This window comes from Chlorocebus sabaeus, chromosome 5 (assembly GCF_047675955.1).
Source record: "Chlorocebus sabaeus isolate Y175 chromosome 5, mChlSab1.0.hap1, whole genome shotgun sequence".
Classification (NCBI taxonomy): Eukaryota; Metazoa; Chordata; class Mammalia; order Primates; family Cercopithecidae; genus Chlorocebus; species Chlorocebus sabaeus.
The window spans coordinates 71,513,090-71,528,866 of record NC_132908.1 but is presented as its reverse complement, the minus strand read 5'-3'; the positions used below and the strand labels follow the sequence as shown (position 1 = coordinate 71,528,866).

Below are 15,777 nucleotides of genomic sequence, written 5' to 3'. Positions count from 1 at the left end.
TGTGGCAAACTGGAATATACCATACAATATAATTTAACACCAAGTAAAACCATTTGAATCTCCGTAACTTGGAGGCCCAGGGCCTGGGGAGAGAAACGCTCCTGGCTTCAGGTTGAGGTTTTATTTATGCATTAAGGCCACCCCTGGGACACGTGTTCATGCTTCCGTTTCCTTGTCGCTAACACAGGGATGATAAGGTTTGCTCTACCTACTTCGTGTAAGACTCAAATAAGATAGTGAGTGTGAAAACACAAATATTAGACATTGAGTGATAGGAAGACAGTAATATTATTCATTCTTAAAGGCAAAACCCCTCTGATTCCTTACTCACATTCTAGCCTAATCTTCCTGAAAGGACAAAGGGGATATGAGTACCTAAAGAGTAGAAACACTCCTTGTTGTTCTTACCTAATAGCTCATCTTCATAACTGCACCTCCAAAGTCGATTGCCTGCCAGCATACTGTGGTGGTCCAGTGTCCTCTGGGCTCCTCCATGTAGCGTTAGGTTATATAAATGACATGTATAGGAATCCCCCAAAAGCAGTGTGATTCTTCCTTGGAGCTGGGAGGACAGAGAGAGCATGTATTGGCTCGTTCAGATGTCAGGTTAGTCCACTTAATTCTTGGAGAAGTCAATTCATGTTTAAGCCCATGCCTGAATGTTAGCCAGAGGCTTTGAGATGCGTTCTCTAGATCATTTGTAATACGTCGATGCCTTATATTCCAAAACAAGTTTAGGCAAACTCAAAGTAGGTCAAACCACTGGGTCTGTAGAAAGCCCCCATTCCTGACGGGTTTTTGAGGCCAAATCAAGAATCCTCCTGTCCCACCCCTATGGCAGTAACATGCCATGACTGTGATCGTGTTCCTCCTCAGTCCCTCCTCCTGACTTGTCTTCTTTCCTCTCACCTTTTCCTCAGGTTGGCTCACTATTGCCGGCTCCGAGATGTCCAGACTCTGGCAATGCTCTGTAGCGTGTTCGAAGCCCAGTCTCGGCCTCAGGGGATACCAAACCCCTTTGGGCCTTTTCCCAACCGTTCTTCTAATCTTGTGGTGTCCCATAGTCGATATGTAAGTTTGTCCTTTTCTGGTTTTGTCTGATTTTTTTTTTTTTAGATGGAGTTTTACTCTCTTGTCCAGGCTGGAGTGCAGTGGCACGATCTCACCTCACTGCAACCTCTGCCTCCTGGGTTCAAACAATTCTCGTGCCTCAGCCTCCAGAATAGCTGGGATTACAGGCATGCACCACCACTCCCGGTGTATTTTTGTATTTTTAGTAGAGATGAGGTTTCACCATGTTGAGCAGACTGGTCTCGAATCCCTGACCTCAGGTGTTCTGCCTTCCTTGGCCTCCCAAAGTGCTAGGATTACAGGCATGAGCCACCGTGCTTGGCCTGCTGTTTTCTTAATGTGAACTGTCATGGGGAACAGTATTCTGATGCTAGTCCTGTTGGTTCTTCTCTTTCCATCTGTAGCCTAGCTTTACCTCTTCTGGTTCGTGCTCCAGTATGTCAGACCCAGGGCTCAGCACTGGCGGCTGGAACATAGGTTTGTATGGAAATGACTTAGCCCACGCTGGATTTTTAGTTCTCTGATAGCTGTGCATATGTAAGCTTTAGTTGATGCTTAGTCTCCATATTTTTTCTTGTTTCTTATTTCTCTTTACATTTACTGTGATAGGGATCCTCTTGGTGGAGGCCTGGCTTTGCAGGTTGAACAGGCCACGTTCTGGGGGTCTTTGTGCCTTTTGCTGTGTTGCTTTTCATCTCATAACCTTGAGAAACTGACAATGGGACTTCCCGCTGTTCACCCCCAAAATCCAACCCTTATCCTTTCTCCTTCACATGCCCTTTCCATGTTCATCTGCCGCCTACTCCTTCCCACGAACGCTTTCAGTGTAGACAAATACAGCTGGGTCTGACTCCAGCTGATCATAAAGCTATTTGTGGAGTAGGTGTATTTGTATTTCCTGGAATTTTTTTAAGAAACAGTTTTTTAAAACGATCTTAATTTTCCTGATTTCAAAAGTAGCTCATGCCCAGTGAAGAAAAGCAAACACGAAGTATTAGAGAAGAAAATTGTAATCGTTGATCTCCCACCTAGGAATAGCGTCCATTAACGTTCTAGAACATTTCCATCCATTCTTTGTGTGCAGGAGTGTGGTCATTCCATACATGTGACTTTGTGTTCTATTTTTAATTAAATCATGAACAAATATTGTTCAAAAAGTCTTGTGAATAATGACTACATAACATTCCACTATATCTCTGTGCCATCATTTGCTTTATTTATTTATTTATTTATTTATTTATTTGAGATGGAGTCTTGCTGTGTTGCCCAGGCTGGAGTGCAATGGCGTGATCTCGACTCACTGCACCCTCCATCTCCCACGTTCAAGCAATTCTCCTGCCTCAGCCTCCCGAGTAGCTGGGCTTACAGGCACATGCTAGTATACCCAGCTAATTTTTGTATTTTTTTTTTTTAGTAGAGATGGGGTTTCACCATGTTCATCAGGCTGGTCTCAAACCTCTGACTTCAGGTGATCTGCCCGCCTCGGCCTCCCAAAGTGCTGGGATTCCAGGCATGAGCCACCATGCCCAGCCCATCATTTGTTTTAGCATCGTGTGTGTACTTAGCTATCAGGTTCTCTTAGTAATAAATACCTGGGCAAAAAGGCAAGGGTAGGAAAGAGTTCTGTTTAGTTACATTTCTCAGAATATTCAGCCTCACTTACTTTTCTTCTGGGAAATCCCTGGGCCACACGCGGTCTTAGGAGACTTTTCAGATATTTTCCATGCCTTCTCTGATTGCCATCTTCCCTTCGCATTTGCTTTTCTTCAGCGGGGAGAGAGGCAGAGCACTTGTCCTCCCCTTGGGGAGAATCCTCACCGGAAGAGCTCCGCTTTGGGAGTCTGACCTGCAGTGATCCCCGGGAGCGGGAACGCGACCAGCATGATAAAAATAAAAGGTAACCACCCTCCCAGGTGAGAGCTGCGATGCCAGGACTCCAGTTTTTCCACAATCACAACTCTTGTGCCTTTTTTTTTTTTGGACACAGAGTCTTACTCTGTCGCCAGGTTGGAGTACAGTGGTGGAATCTCGGCTCACTGCGACCTCTGCTTCCCAGGCTCAAGTGTTTCTCCTGCCTCAGCCTCCTGAGTAGCTGGGATTACAGGCACATGCCACCACGCCCAGCTAAGTTTTTGTATTTTTAGTAGAGACAGAGTTTCACTATGTTGGCCAGGCTGGTCTCCAACTCCTGACCTCAAGTGATCTGCCAGCCTCGGCCTCCAAAAGTGCGGGGAGTGACAGATGTGAGCCACCGTGCCTGACCAGGACTGTTGCATTAAGAAGGGCATATTAAGTGCCATTTAGGATCAAGCTTATTTTTTCTTAAAGGAACTGACAGGAAATCTTTTTCACTTTCTCCAGGCTCCTGGACCCCGCCAACACCCAGCAATTTGATGACTTTAAGAAATGCTATGGGGAAATCCTCTACCGTTGGGGTCTGAGAGAGAAGCGAGCCGAAGTGTTGAAGTTTGTCTCCTGTCCTCCTGACCCTCACAAAGGGATCGGTGAGTATGCATTTCTCTCTCTTCCTATCACTGTCTGAAAGATCCTGTAATTTAATTTGTCTACAGCATCAGACTTGGAATGAAGTTTCAGCTTCTCATTTCTAAGCAGAAATTTCTGAGGCATTTTGAGTCTATTCCAAGCTTCTGAAAAGCCCTTGCATTTCATAACAGGATGAAATCTTTTTTTTTTTTTTTTGGGATGGAGTCTCGCTCTTGTCGCCCAGGCTGGAGTGCAGTGGTGCAATCTTGGCTCATGGCAACCTTTGCCTCCCGGGTTCAAACTTCTCCTCCCTCAGCCTCCCGAGTAGCTGGGATTACAGGTGCCTGCTATCATGCCCAGCTAATTTTTGTACTTTTAGTAGAGATGAGGTTTCACCATGTTGGCCAGGCTGGTCTCGAACTCCTGACCTCAGGTGATATGCTGGCCTCGGCCTCCCAGATTGCTGGGATTACAGGTGTGAGCCATGGCGCCTGGTCCAGGATGAAATTTCTATTGCAATAGAAGTAATTTATATACAGTACTCCAGCGTGGATCAGAGGGATGGATATTTCTTCATTTATTCCTCTATGTGTCCAACTCCTCTTAGGCACAGTGCCCACACATTCCTTCCCTGCATGGAGCTTACAACTGAATGGGGGGGGATATTAAATAATTTCAAATAAATATTCACAAGCAAACAAAAACGATGTGGGGGCAGGGAGAACAGAGAGGGAGAATCTTAAAAGAGGAATTGAGGTGTGTTAGGAAGGCCTCCAAGGAGCTGCGGTCTGAAGGTTTAAAGGAACCATGGAGCCATCAGTGCAGAGTGATGAAAAGAGCATCCCACACTGAGGGTCAGGCCCCAGGGAAATGACTATTGTTGTGAACAAGTGAAGGAAGGTGGCGCGGTGTGGCTGGAGTACAGTGGGGAGAAGAGCGGTATCAAATTAGAGTGTAGAATACTTAGGATTGTGTCAGGCAGGGGCTTGTAAGTTGCAGTAAAGAATTCGGATTCAGGCTGGGCGCGGTGGCTCAAGCCTGTAATCCCAGCACTTTGGGAGGCCGAGATGGGCGGATCACAAGGTCAGGAGATCGAGACCATCCTGGCTAACCCGGTGAAACCCCATCTCTACTAAAAAATATAAAAAACTAGCCAGGGAGGTGGCGGGTGCCTGTAGTCCCAGCTACTCAGGAGGCTGAGGCAGGAGAATGGCGTAAACCCAGGAGGCGGAGCTTGCAGTGAGCCGAGATCCGGCCACTGCACTCCAGCCTGGGCGACAGAGCGAGACTCTGTCTCAGAAAAAAAAAGAATTCGGATTCAGCCAGACATGGTGACTCACGCCTGTAATCCCAGCACTTTGGGAGGCCACGTCCAGCAGATCACTTGAGGCCAGGGGTTTGAGACTAGCCTGGCCAACATGGTGAAACCCCGTCTCTACTAAAAATACAAAATTAGCCAGGCGTGGTGGCGCACACCAATAATCCCAGCTACTTGGGAGGCTGAGGCAGGAGAATCGCTTGAACCCAGGAGGCAGAGGTTGCAGTGAGCCGAGATCATGCCACTGCACTCCAGCCTGAGTGACAGAGCAAGACTCTGTCTGGAAAAAAAAAAAGTATTTCAATTGTATCCAAGTCCAATGATAAGCTTCCAAGGGCATAAGAAGTAAGCAACGTGCTTGGGTTGTGTTTTAAGAGGGTCACTATGGCCTTCCTATGAGAAAAGGATGGGAGGAGGGCAGAGCAAAAGCCGGAAGCCTGTTCAGAGACGTTGTAGCGGTCAGAGGTGGACAGCCTGGTCTATGGATGGCATTGCTGGAGTTTGAGAGAGATGATGGATGGGTTAAAATATATTGTAGAGTTAGACTCAGTGTGACTTACTTATAACTTGGATGTGAGATCAGGAAGAGAGATGAAACTTGGATGATTCCTAGATTTTCAGCTTGAGCGACTGGGTCAATGGCAGTACCAGCTTCCCAGATGGAAACGACTGGAAGAACGCTGTGGGCTTAGCTTGGGATAGTCAGTGATGTGTGTGAGATATCGGACTGGAGAAGTTGCCTAGGCAGTTGGATGTGAGTTGGGCTCTCAGAGGAGAGATTGGGGCTAGAACTGGGAATTTGGGGATCCCAGCATGTGGATGGCATTCCAGCTGTGGGAATGGGTGTGTTGACCCACCCAGCTGGGGCTGGGAAGGAAGAGGGCAGGGAGAGGGCGCCCGCGCTGGGCCTTGAGAGAAACCGATGCCTGGAGCTTGGGTCCTAGAGGAAGAACAAGGCAGAGAGAGTTAGAATGAGACCCTAGTGAGTGTTGAGGAAAAGCAGGACTGAGCAGAGAGAGGTGTTGTACAGAATGAAGTGGAAGGCTGCCAAATGTAGTGGACTAAACATACACTGATTTCCTCTTCTCCAGGACCCCGCCAAAATGTCTGTACAGAGCTCTTCTAAAAAGCCTAACTGTACAAGAAGTAATGTTGGTAATAAAATTTGGGATCTTCGAAGTGGATAGCTTAGTGGCAGCTGATTTTGCAGGGCCTGATAAAGCTGAACCCTGAAGTGTTATCAGAAGCACAAAACACACTGCAGAACCCTCATGTGGCTCAGGGACCTCTGGACGTGGCTTGACAGTGAGATTAAAAATGGGTGTGGCTGGGCACGGTGACTCACACCTGTAATCCGAGCACTTTGGGAGGCTGAGATGAGCGGATCTCGAGGTCCGGAGATCGAGACCATCCTGGCCAACATGGTAAAACCCTGTCTCTACTAAAAATACAAAAATTAGCCAGGCATGGTGGCACGTGCTTATAGTCCCAGCTACTTGGGAGGCTGAGGCAGGAGGATCACTTGAGCTCGGGAGGCGGAGGTTGCAGTGAGCCGATATTGTGCCACTGTACTCCAGTCTGGGTGACAGAGTGAGACTCCATCTCAAAAAAAAAAGAAAGCAAAAAACAACAACAAAAAAGAAACAGTTAAATGAATGGAAAGGATTTCATCTAGGGAGCGATGAGGTGGGCAGTGGCAGGGAATGCTGGGTTTTGTAATAAGATGCGTAGAATGATTTAACTCTTTTCAATTGTGTAGGTATAGTTTCTTTTCCTTTCTTTTCTTTTCTTTTCTTTTTTTTGTTTTTGAGACAGAGTGTCTCTCTGTTGCCCAGGCTGGAGTGCAGCCACGCGATCTCGGCTCACTGCAACCTCTGCCTCCCAAGTGCAAGCGATTCTCATGCCTCAGCCTCCCAAGTAGCTGGGACTACAGGCGCCTGCCACCATGCCACTTGTATTTTTAGTAGAGACACTAAAATACAATACAATTAACAGGAATTTTTAGTTGAGATAGTAAAATGCAATACAAATACCACTTGTATTTTTGGTAGAGACGGGGTTTCGCCATGTTGTCCGGGCTGGTCTTGAACTACTGGCCTCAAATGATGTGTCCGCCTCAGCCTCCTAGAGTGCTGGGAGTACAGATGTGAGACACCATACCTGGTAGTTTCTATTTGAAGAAACAAACTAGAGTAATATGTAGGTTTAGGTAGTGAATTTCAAGGATTATTTTAACAGAGATTATGTTGGTATATGTACTTGAAGAAATGTAAAGACACAAAATGCTATGTGGGCAACATATTTTTTCAGAGCATCTAAATGTATGAAAGTATCTCAGGAAAAGATTAATGATGGCCTGGAGCAATTTGTCTTTTAAAACTTAGTTTTCAGGAAAACATATGAATCATGGAGATACAGAGCTGATGTATCAGCCCATCAGTCAGCTAAACCCTTATTGACATCTGCTTTTATAAAGTGTCATGCTGGATTCTGTGGGATGTACAAAGAAATAAAAAGTGTGGTTTGGCGGGTCAAGATGTCTGTAGTGCAGTCAGAGAGTCTGAAATACAAACTCAGGAAGACTTAATGGTAGTTAAGGATGAGTAATGTATCCTAATTTCAATAAAAGCAATGTCACAAGGTTTATAAAGCAGGGCAGGATTGTAAAAGATGGACTCACAGACAAAAGCAGTAAAAGAAATATTTTCTTTTATTTATTTATTTTATTTTTTTGAGATGTAGTCTCGCTCTGTCACCCAGGCTGGAGTGTAATGGAACAATGTCGGGTCACTGCAACCTCCACCTCCTTGATCATCCCATATCCACAGACTTCAGCATAGCAAATTTGAGGGACAAAGTTAGTTTCATTGGGATTCAGTATTTACAGATGGGGCTCATAGTTTCATTCATTTTGTGGGGATACTGTTAGATAGAGTATTCCCTTAAAGAAAGTCTCAGGATATAAGATGATTTTTTTGTTTTTGTTTCTGATTGTGGTATGTGATGTGCTTGGTCTTAATGGTGGCAGAGCAAAGCGATTGCTTTCCCAGCCTCCTCATGGGGAGAATTCCCTCCTTAGAGGCACAGAGCTGCTCACCTAAATTTCGTTCAGCAGTTTATTGATTCAGTATATTAATTTAACGTCTTATTTCTTTGGCCAGTTTTATTTACTTTTGTGTAATAGGTGGTGTTGATTAATACACAAGACTTTTTGTTGTATGGTTGACAAACTGAAGCCATATGATCCTGCACCTTTGGAGTTCGCTTCCTCCTGGAAGTTTTGAAAAGTCTTGGAATCATGCTTTGAGTGTTGTATGTGCTGGGAGTATTTTTATGGAGTTTGTCTGTTAGGACCCAAGAATGATTCATTTCATCCCTGTCAAGTTTCACTGGTAAAACCTATCCTGTCGTCCTGTGCCCTTACCTGTGATCCTCAGGGTAGTCAATGTTTCTGGCCTGTCAGGAAATGACATCTGTACTTTGTGCAAGGCTGGGATTCCCTAAGCCAAAGAAGTTTCCTGGGAGGACTTGTGGGCTTCATGTCCACATATGAAGCAATCTCTTCCCCTTCATAATGACTTATCATACCTAATTTATTTTATTTATTTATTTATTTATTTTTTTGAGATGGAGTCTTGCTCTTTCGCCCAGGTTGGAGTGCAGTGGCGCAGTCTCGGCTCACTACAAGCTCCGCCTGCCGGGTTCACGCCATTCTCCTGCTTTAGCCTCCCGAGTAGCTGGGACTACAGACGCCTGCCACCATGCCCGGCTAATTTTTTTGTATTTTTAATAGAGACAGGCTTTCACCATGTGGGCCAGGATGGTCTCAATCTCCTGACCTCGGGATCCGCCAGCCTCGGCCTCCCAGAGTGCTGGGATTATAGACGTGAGCCACCATGCCTGGCCATATCATACCTAATTTAAATGAGATTTGAATCTAAATGTGATGTTTTGGGCACGACCTTGGCTGTAAATTTTATGTATCCATGTATATCGTGATAAGGAGGAGGGCAGCTTCTTTTATTTTTTATTTTTTAAATTTTTATAAAATAGAGACAGAGTCTCACTATGTTGTCCATTGTGGTCTCAAATTCTTGGGTTCAAGTGATTCTTCCATCTCAGCCTCCCAGCATGCTGGGATTAGAAGCATGAGCCGCCACACCCAGCCCCAGCAGACTCACTGAACCTGTATAAATATTTTGTCATGGAAAGAAAAGGCCTTTGTGTGGTACTTACCCATTGTTCTGAGCACTTCTGCAGATGAGGTTAATCAACATATGATATTTCCTATGGAATTATTGTTCTAAGGTTTTCCTAATGATTTGGTATCTTATAGTCTATATTAAGATCTTCTTTGGATTTTTTTTCCTCCTGAAGGTAATTGGAATAAGATACCATTGCCAGAGTGTTTCATTTCATTGTTTACAATGTGTTAAACTGAGGGGTAGAGATGGAGCAAGAAAAAGGAAGAATGTTTTCTCCTTTCTAGTAGAAAATAGATCATTAGCCAGAATTAAATTTTTCCATCAGTTGTATTCAGTCCCTGCTAAGTAATTCTTGTTCTAATTATCTTGGATTCTCTACCCATCTGCTTTCACTAAAGTCATCTGCTTCTGAACCAAAAAGTCCTAGAAATCCTGATCCATTCCACAGCCTGACAAGTGTCTCCTGGTGGCAATGGTGTTTGACTTGTTTGTTTTTGAGACAGGGTCTCACTCTGTCACCTAGGCTACAGTGCAGAGGCATGATCACAGCTCACTGCAGCCTCGACCTGCGAGGCTCAACAACCCTCCCACCACAGTCTCCCGAGTAGCTGGGATCACAGGCATACACCATCATGCCCGGCTCATTTTTTAGAAAATGTTTTTGTAGAGATGGGGTCTCGCCATGTTGCCCAGGCTGGTCTCAAACTCCTGGGCTCAAGTGATACCCCCACCTCGGCCTCGCAAAGTGCTGGGATTACAGGCATGAGAAACTGCTTCTGGCTAGTGTCAGCTTATTTGGAAAGTTGGTATTCAGGAATCTCTTCAGTAATATCAGTAGTGAAGAGTACCTTTATTAGTGCCTAAAGAGGCTTTATTTTGACATGTCTTCTCTAAGTTTCTATTTCTGACCTATTGTTTATAGCAGGTGACTTTAGGCAAGTGTGAGGCAAAAGCAGAAACTGGCAATTGGCAATAATGCGAAATGGCTCTGGCTAGTTTATGATAACAGTATCGTATGGAGCAGAAAAACACGTAATCATTTTCTAAGGATTCAGTGAGTGATTCCCCAACACTAAAATATTTTGGACTCTGAGGATATTGACAAATCTCCAGGCTCTTTTAATTCATCCCGTAAAACGTTTGTAAGGTTACTGCCAAACGAAAGGAGTACTCTATTTTCTTTTTACTTTTGTTTTCTTTTTTTGTGGAGGGGGTGCTGTGGGGGGAACAAGGTCTCTCTCTGTTGCCCAGGCTGGAGTGCAGTGGTGCAGTCTTGGCTCACTATAACCTCCGCCGCCCAGGTTCGAGCAGTTCTCCTACCTCAGCCTTCCGGGTATTACAGGTGTGCACCGCCACGCCCAGCTAATTTTTATGTTTTTAGTGGAGATGGGTTTTGCCATGTTGGCCAGGCTGGTCTCGAACTCCTGGCCTCAGGTGATCCACCCACCTCGGTCTCCCAGAGTGCTGGGATTACAGACGAGAGCCACGGCACCCGGCCAAGTACTGTAAGTTTAAAAAATAAATTTGTTGAAAGATATGCCAGTCTTTGTAACAGACATGAGTATCCTTCTATTGATCTTGAAAGAAGTTGTGGAAAAATTCCCATTAATAATCTTGCACTTGAGTAAAGTTCCCCAGGGAGGTTGAACTTCCCTATTTGATTTCTCATATTGTGGGTTTAACAAATACAAGAGCTTTTACAATAATGCTAAACTATGAAAAGTATAGAGAATGCCAGACATTCCCAGTCATTTCTGGCTTCCCTCCTTCCTATAGTGAGGGAACAAATCTGTAGTGTTGGCCACTTGTCATCTGGAGAGTTCTACATGTAGCCGACACGTGTAGAAGACAGTGAGAGCTTTATTTTTCCAAATTTGGGAAAAGGCAGTTTGAGAAAGAGTTGTCAGAGGTGATTTGATATAAGCATAAGTTATTACATGCCTAAAGACAAGACATTGTAACATACTTGGTTCAGAATGATGATATTTAAAATAAACACAGCAGGCGGGATGCAGTGGCTCACGCCTGTAGTCCCAGCACTTTGGGAAGCTGAGGCAGGCGGATCACCTGAGGTTAGGAGTTCGAGACCAGCCTAGCCAACATGGTGAAACCCCCTCTCTATTAAAAATACAAAAATTAGCCGGGCATGTTGGCAGGCGCCTGTAATCCCAGCTACTCGGGGGGCTGAGGCAGGAGAATCGCTTGAATCCGTGAGGCGGAGGTTGCAGTGAGCTGAGATCGCACCATTGCACTCCAAACTGGGTGACAAGAGCGAGACTTCATCTCAAATAAATAAATAAATAAATAAATAAATAAAAATAAATAAACACAGCAGCAAATAATTAAGAACCCTAGACTTTTCAGAAGTAGATTTTTGTTTAATGTAATTCAAAAGCATGACAAAAAGCACCAGAAATTAACCAGCTGTCAAGTGAGATTATTTTGGTGCTGTAAGGAACCCTCTTATCCTGGCACAGAATCACATTTGACATTTTCTTCGTCACTAAACAGTTTTCTTAGGAAGTATTGTTTTTTTCCTCTTAAAGTCTATATCATTTGATTTTGTTTAAAAATGTTAAGATACCTTTGTGTGTTTGTGTGTGCGTGTGTGTGTTTTGAGATGTACGCAAAACCAGCAAATTTAAATATTTTAACTTTAAAATATACTAACTTTATCAGCACATTCAGGAAGACAATACCCTCACCACATTGATTGATCGTTTTAATAAAACTGGAACATTTCTTTGATGAACTAACAGAACACATCAATTATTTTGAATATAGATTCATATCTCATACTTGCAAGTGGTATCTGCTTTGCAATTTGTATCTAGTATAGCCCCAGCCTCCTGGAGTCATTCTTCTTCCCTCAGAGACCCAGAGAAAACCTGGAACCATTGGCGACCGACACTATTAGTGGATTGTCAGGGAAAATTCTAAAGGCAACCAGATGTGAGACACCTTGCCCGTTCTGTTTGGGGAACACATTCCACATCCCTTTGTATGCCCTAAAGTGGTGAGAGGAGGCGCGCACCAGCAAGGCCCACGGACGTCTACCCATCCTTCTCAACTGGTTCGTCTGCTGAGCCATCCCATTGTGTATATACTGGGAAGAGGCAAGGGAGCACGTCCTGGGGTTTTTGTGTTTTCTGTCTTTGTGAATTTAGATCTCCTTAGAAATTGTCCAGATCCCCCCAAAGATCATTCACTAATTAATGAAATGAAATATTAGTTCAGGGTCTTAAAGTTAATAAGGATCTTGAAAACTGTATTTAATCTGATTCACTGTAGAGAAACACAATTATTAATGATACTATGAGATGACATTTTAATAATTTTACCCAGATAGATGTGGAGAATAATTAAGTTTACAGTTATCTCAAGTACCAAAGAACAAACCCTTTTAAACATTAGAATTACATTTACCTGAACACACAATATTTACATTCTCTTAATGTTAAATGTTGGCCAATAAAACCAGTAATGAAAATTTGAGAGTTTTCAACTAATTAGGCTTTTCATGAGAATATAACCAAAGTTTGTACATAATATAAAAAATTATGCTTAGAGGGAGAAGACGTAGCTATTTTTAAACCAAAATTATCAAACTAGTCTGATTTGTCTCAGGATCTGCCTTAATTGGGACTATCATAAAATATGCCCTTAGGTACCACATATCAGAGGAGCTTTTACTGACGTATTTTTCTAATCACCAATTGTCATTCAACAGAGCAGCCAGTTCTGGAAGAAAGGACCCTCCCTCCATTGTAAGAGGGAAGGAGAGGTGGGAGATTGGAAGATGCCTGGTGTAATGATGGGGGAAGTGAGAGGAGAGGCCGGCAGGTGCAGGAGCGGGGAGAAAAGGCCTGAGGGAGGAGTTTGCAGAATGTGGCGGAGGCCTGAAGTCACCATCTCGGGGACAGAAGGGAACATAGGCTCTGTGCAGGGCTAGGTGTTGTGTCTGTTGGTGATCGTGTGTATGAAGTGAGATGCATTTCTTGACCATGGGCCTTTCTGCAGGATTGCTCAGCCTCTTGTGGGCAGGCATGGAGTGGGCAGGTGATGTGGTTCATCCAGGGTAGAGGTTTTGCCAGGTGGTACAGGAGATGGGCAAAGGAATTGAAGGCATTTGCAAAATAAGTGATTTTTATAAAGTGAGTCCATGTAATTGAGGTTGGCCAAAGGGCAAACTGCAGCTCGAAAGGGGCAGGTGGACCAAAGGGTTAGTGGTGGTGGGTTAGGGACGAGGGCAAAGACCTGAATGGCCAGATGGGCACAGGGTTAGTGGTGTAGGTTTGGGAGACCTCCAGGATTGTGCTAAGATCTGGGGTAGAGAGAAAATTGAGAGCCGAGAACAAGTCTTCAGTGAATGGGGGCGTCTCCAGAATGTCCGCAGATGACACAGAGAAAAGGGGGAAAGGCTAGTGAAGCTGGATGACGTTGGCCTCCAGCAGAAAGGTCATGGTCTGGAGGCGGTGATGGGGCCCAGTCCCCACCCCACTGCCCCTGCAGTCAGAGGACTTAAGTAAGAAATGGCCTTTCATCCAAAGGCCAGCAGAGGCGGGAGGGTCAGTTGATGAGGAGATTATTGCCAGCAGAGTAGACAGCAGGTTTCACTCGGGGTAGCCCAGTGGAATGAGTCCTTGCCCGGCGGTAGAGCAGCACCGTGGTGTCCTGACTTGGGCCAGTGGCGAGTGGGCAGTAGCGGGCGTTGGTAAAACCAGTCTGCCCTCTGCTGAAGCGTTAACTACTGAGTCATTCAGTTCTTTCACCTGTTCAATATCTCCTGCGTGGCAGGCCCTGCCAGCCGTCGGGGTGGGAAGAGGCATCAGATGCAGCTGCCCCCTGCTGTGGGGCACTGGGTTTCCACGTGGGACCCCTGAGAAAATACAGTACTCAACCAGGTGCAGTGGCTCAGAAGGAGTTCTGATTTAAAACAAACAAACAAACAAACAAAAAACAGAAAATGGGCTGGGCGCGGTGGCTCACGCCTGTAATCCCAGCACTTTGGGAGGACAAGGCAGGTGGATGACCTGAGGTCAGGAGTTCGAGACAAGCCTGGCCAACATGGCGAAACCCATCTCTACTAAAAATATAAACTTAGCCAGGGATGGTGGCAGGCGCCTGTAATTCCAGCTCCTCGGGAGGCTGAGGTAGGACACCTGAACCCGGGCTGTGAAGGTTGCAGTGAGCCAAGATTGTACCATTCACTCGAGCCTGAGCGACAAGAGTGAAACTCTGTCTCAAAAAGAAAAAACCAAAAAAACAGAAAATGCAAATCACTGGTCTAAGAATCTGCCGGAGTCTTAAGAGGAAGATGTCCTTCTTCCTGGCAAGCCCCAGTTTCCTTTTTCAGAACTAAACTCATGCTGCCTCTTGTTTTGCCCATCCCTGCCCATTTCCAGAGTTCGGCGTGTACTGCAGCCACTGCCGGAGTGAGGTCCGTGGCACGCAGTGTGCCATCTGCAAAGGCTTCACGTTCCAGTGTGCCATCTGCCATGTGGCTGTGCGGGGATCGTCCAATTTCTGCCTGACCTGTGGGCACGGTGGCCACACCAGCCACATGATGGAGTGGTTTCGGACCCAGGAGGTGTGTCCCACTGGGTGTGGGTGCCACTGCCTGCTTGAAAGCACTTTCTGAACCTACAGACCACGGGTGTTGTCTGAAATCCCAGATGACCCATAAATGCCGCTGACAAGCTGTCTGTCAGGGGAGAGGCTCCAGAACCTCAATTCGTCCCCAGTGAGACGGGAGGATGGTCCCCTCAGGACTGTGCAGTGTCAGCTCTTGGTGGGCCTTTGCCTTCTCTTCTGTTTGGCTACCTGGCGTGGATGTCACTGTGGGCAGATGAGGGGAGAAGTGCAGAGCTGCACTTGTGTGTGGTCTCTGTCGGCTCAGCTGCCAAAGGGGAGGTTTTCATGGAGAACAGCACCTGGCTCCAGGCCGATGTTACCCTGTAAGGTGTTAGCCTTAAACCACCGAGCGGTGTTCTCCTGATGCCAGTGGAGAGACCAGAGTCAGATGGAAAAGACAGTCTCCTGAGCCCGAGGACAGTGGGTCGGAATTGAATGAACAAATGGGCCTATGGCATTCTGGTTTTAGAAGCTGGTACATTTACTGAGCTGATGGACAGTGGCCTTCTAAAATATGACACTTAAATTGTAAATATGCACTGTACTTAAGGATTCTTAAGATGTATTTTTTTGTTTGTTATTTCTCCTCCAGCTGCTATCCCTTGGCTAATAAAATTCTAGTAATTATTTGAAAAAAAAAAAAAAAGAGAAAGTTAAACAACATTTTGGTGAATCATTTTTTACCCTACTTCTAATTACAGGTAGCTATTTTGAATAGGACCAAAGTCAGTGCTCTGATTTTTAAAGGAAATGCTGATTTACTTTTGTCATCTGACAGGAGAAAATAGAATTTGACATTTAAGGTTTTTCCCAACCCCAAGAGTCCTCTTATTTCTTCTAGCAGAAGGAGGACGAGATTGCTGTGCAGCATGGATAGAAAAGTCTCTCTTGGCCAGGCACAGTGGTTCACGCCTGTAATCCCAACACTTCAGGAGGCAAAAGTGGGAGGATCACCTGAGCTCAGGAGTTCGAGACCAGCCTGGGCAACATAGGAGATCCCGTCTCTGCAAAAAATTTAAAAAATAGGCTGAGTGTGGTGGCTCATGCCTGTAATCTCAGCACTTT

General features: G+C 45.3%; 1 protein-coding gene across 3 annotated transcripts in view; it reads left to right on the top strand.

Moving 5' to 3' along the window:
• Positions 1-15,254, top strand: part of WDR59 (WD repeat domain 59) — a 122,274-nt gene extending 107,020 nt beyond the window's left edge. For all 3 annotated transcript variants that reach the window (XM_073015574.1, XM_007993624.3, XM_073015575.1), the window contains 5 exons: positions 921-1,071; positions 1,476-1,548; positions 2,842-2,968; positions 3,433-3,575; positions 14,484-15,254. In XM_073015574.1, the coding sequence (XP_072871675.1) occupies positions 921-1,071; positions 1,476-1,548; positions 2,842-2,968; positions 3,433-3,575; positions 14,484-14,719 (730 nt within the window). In that variant the 3' untranslated portion in view covers positions 14,720-15,254. The remainder of the gene's footprint in view (positions 1-920; positions 1,072-1,475; positions 1,549-2,841; positions 2,969-3,432; positions 3,576-14,483) is intronic.
• The last annotated feature ends 523 nt before the right edge of the window (positions 15,255-15,777 follow it).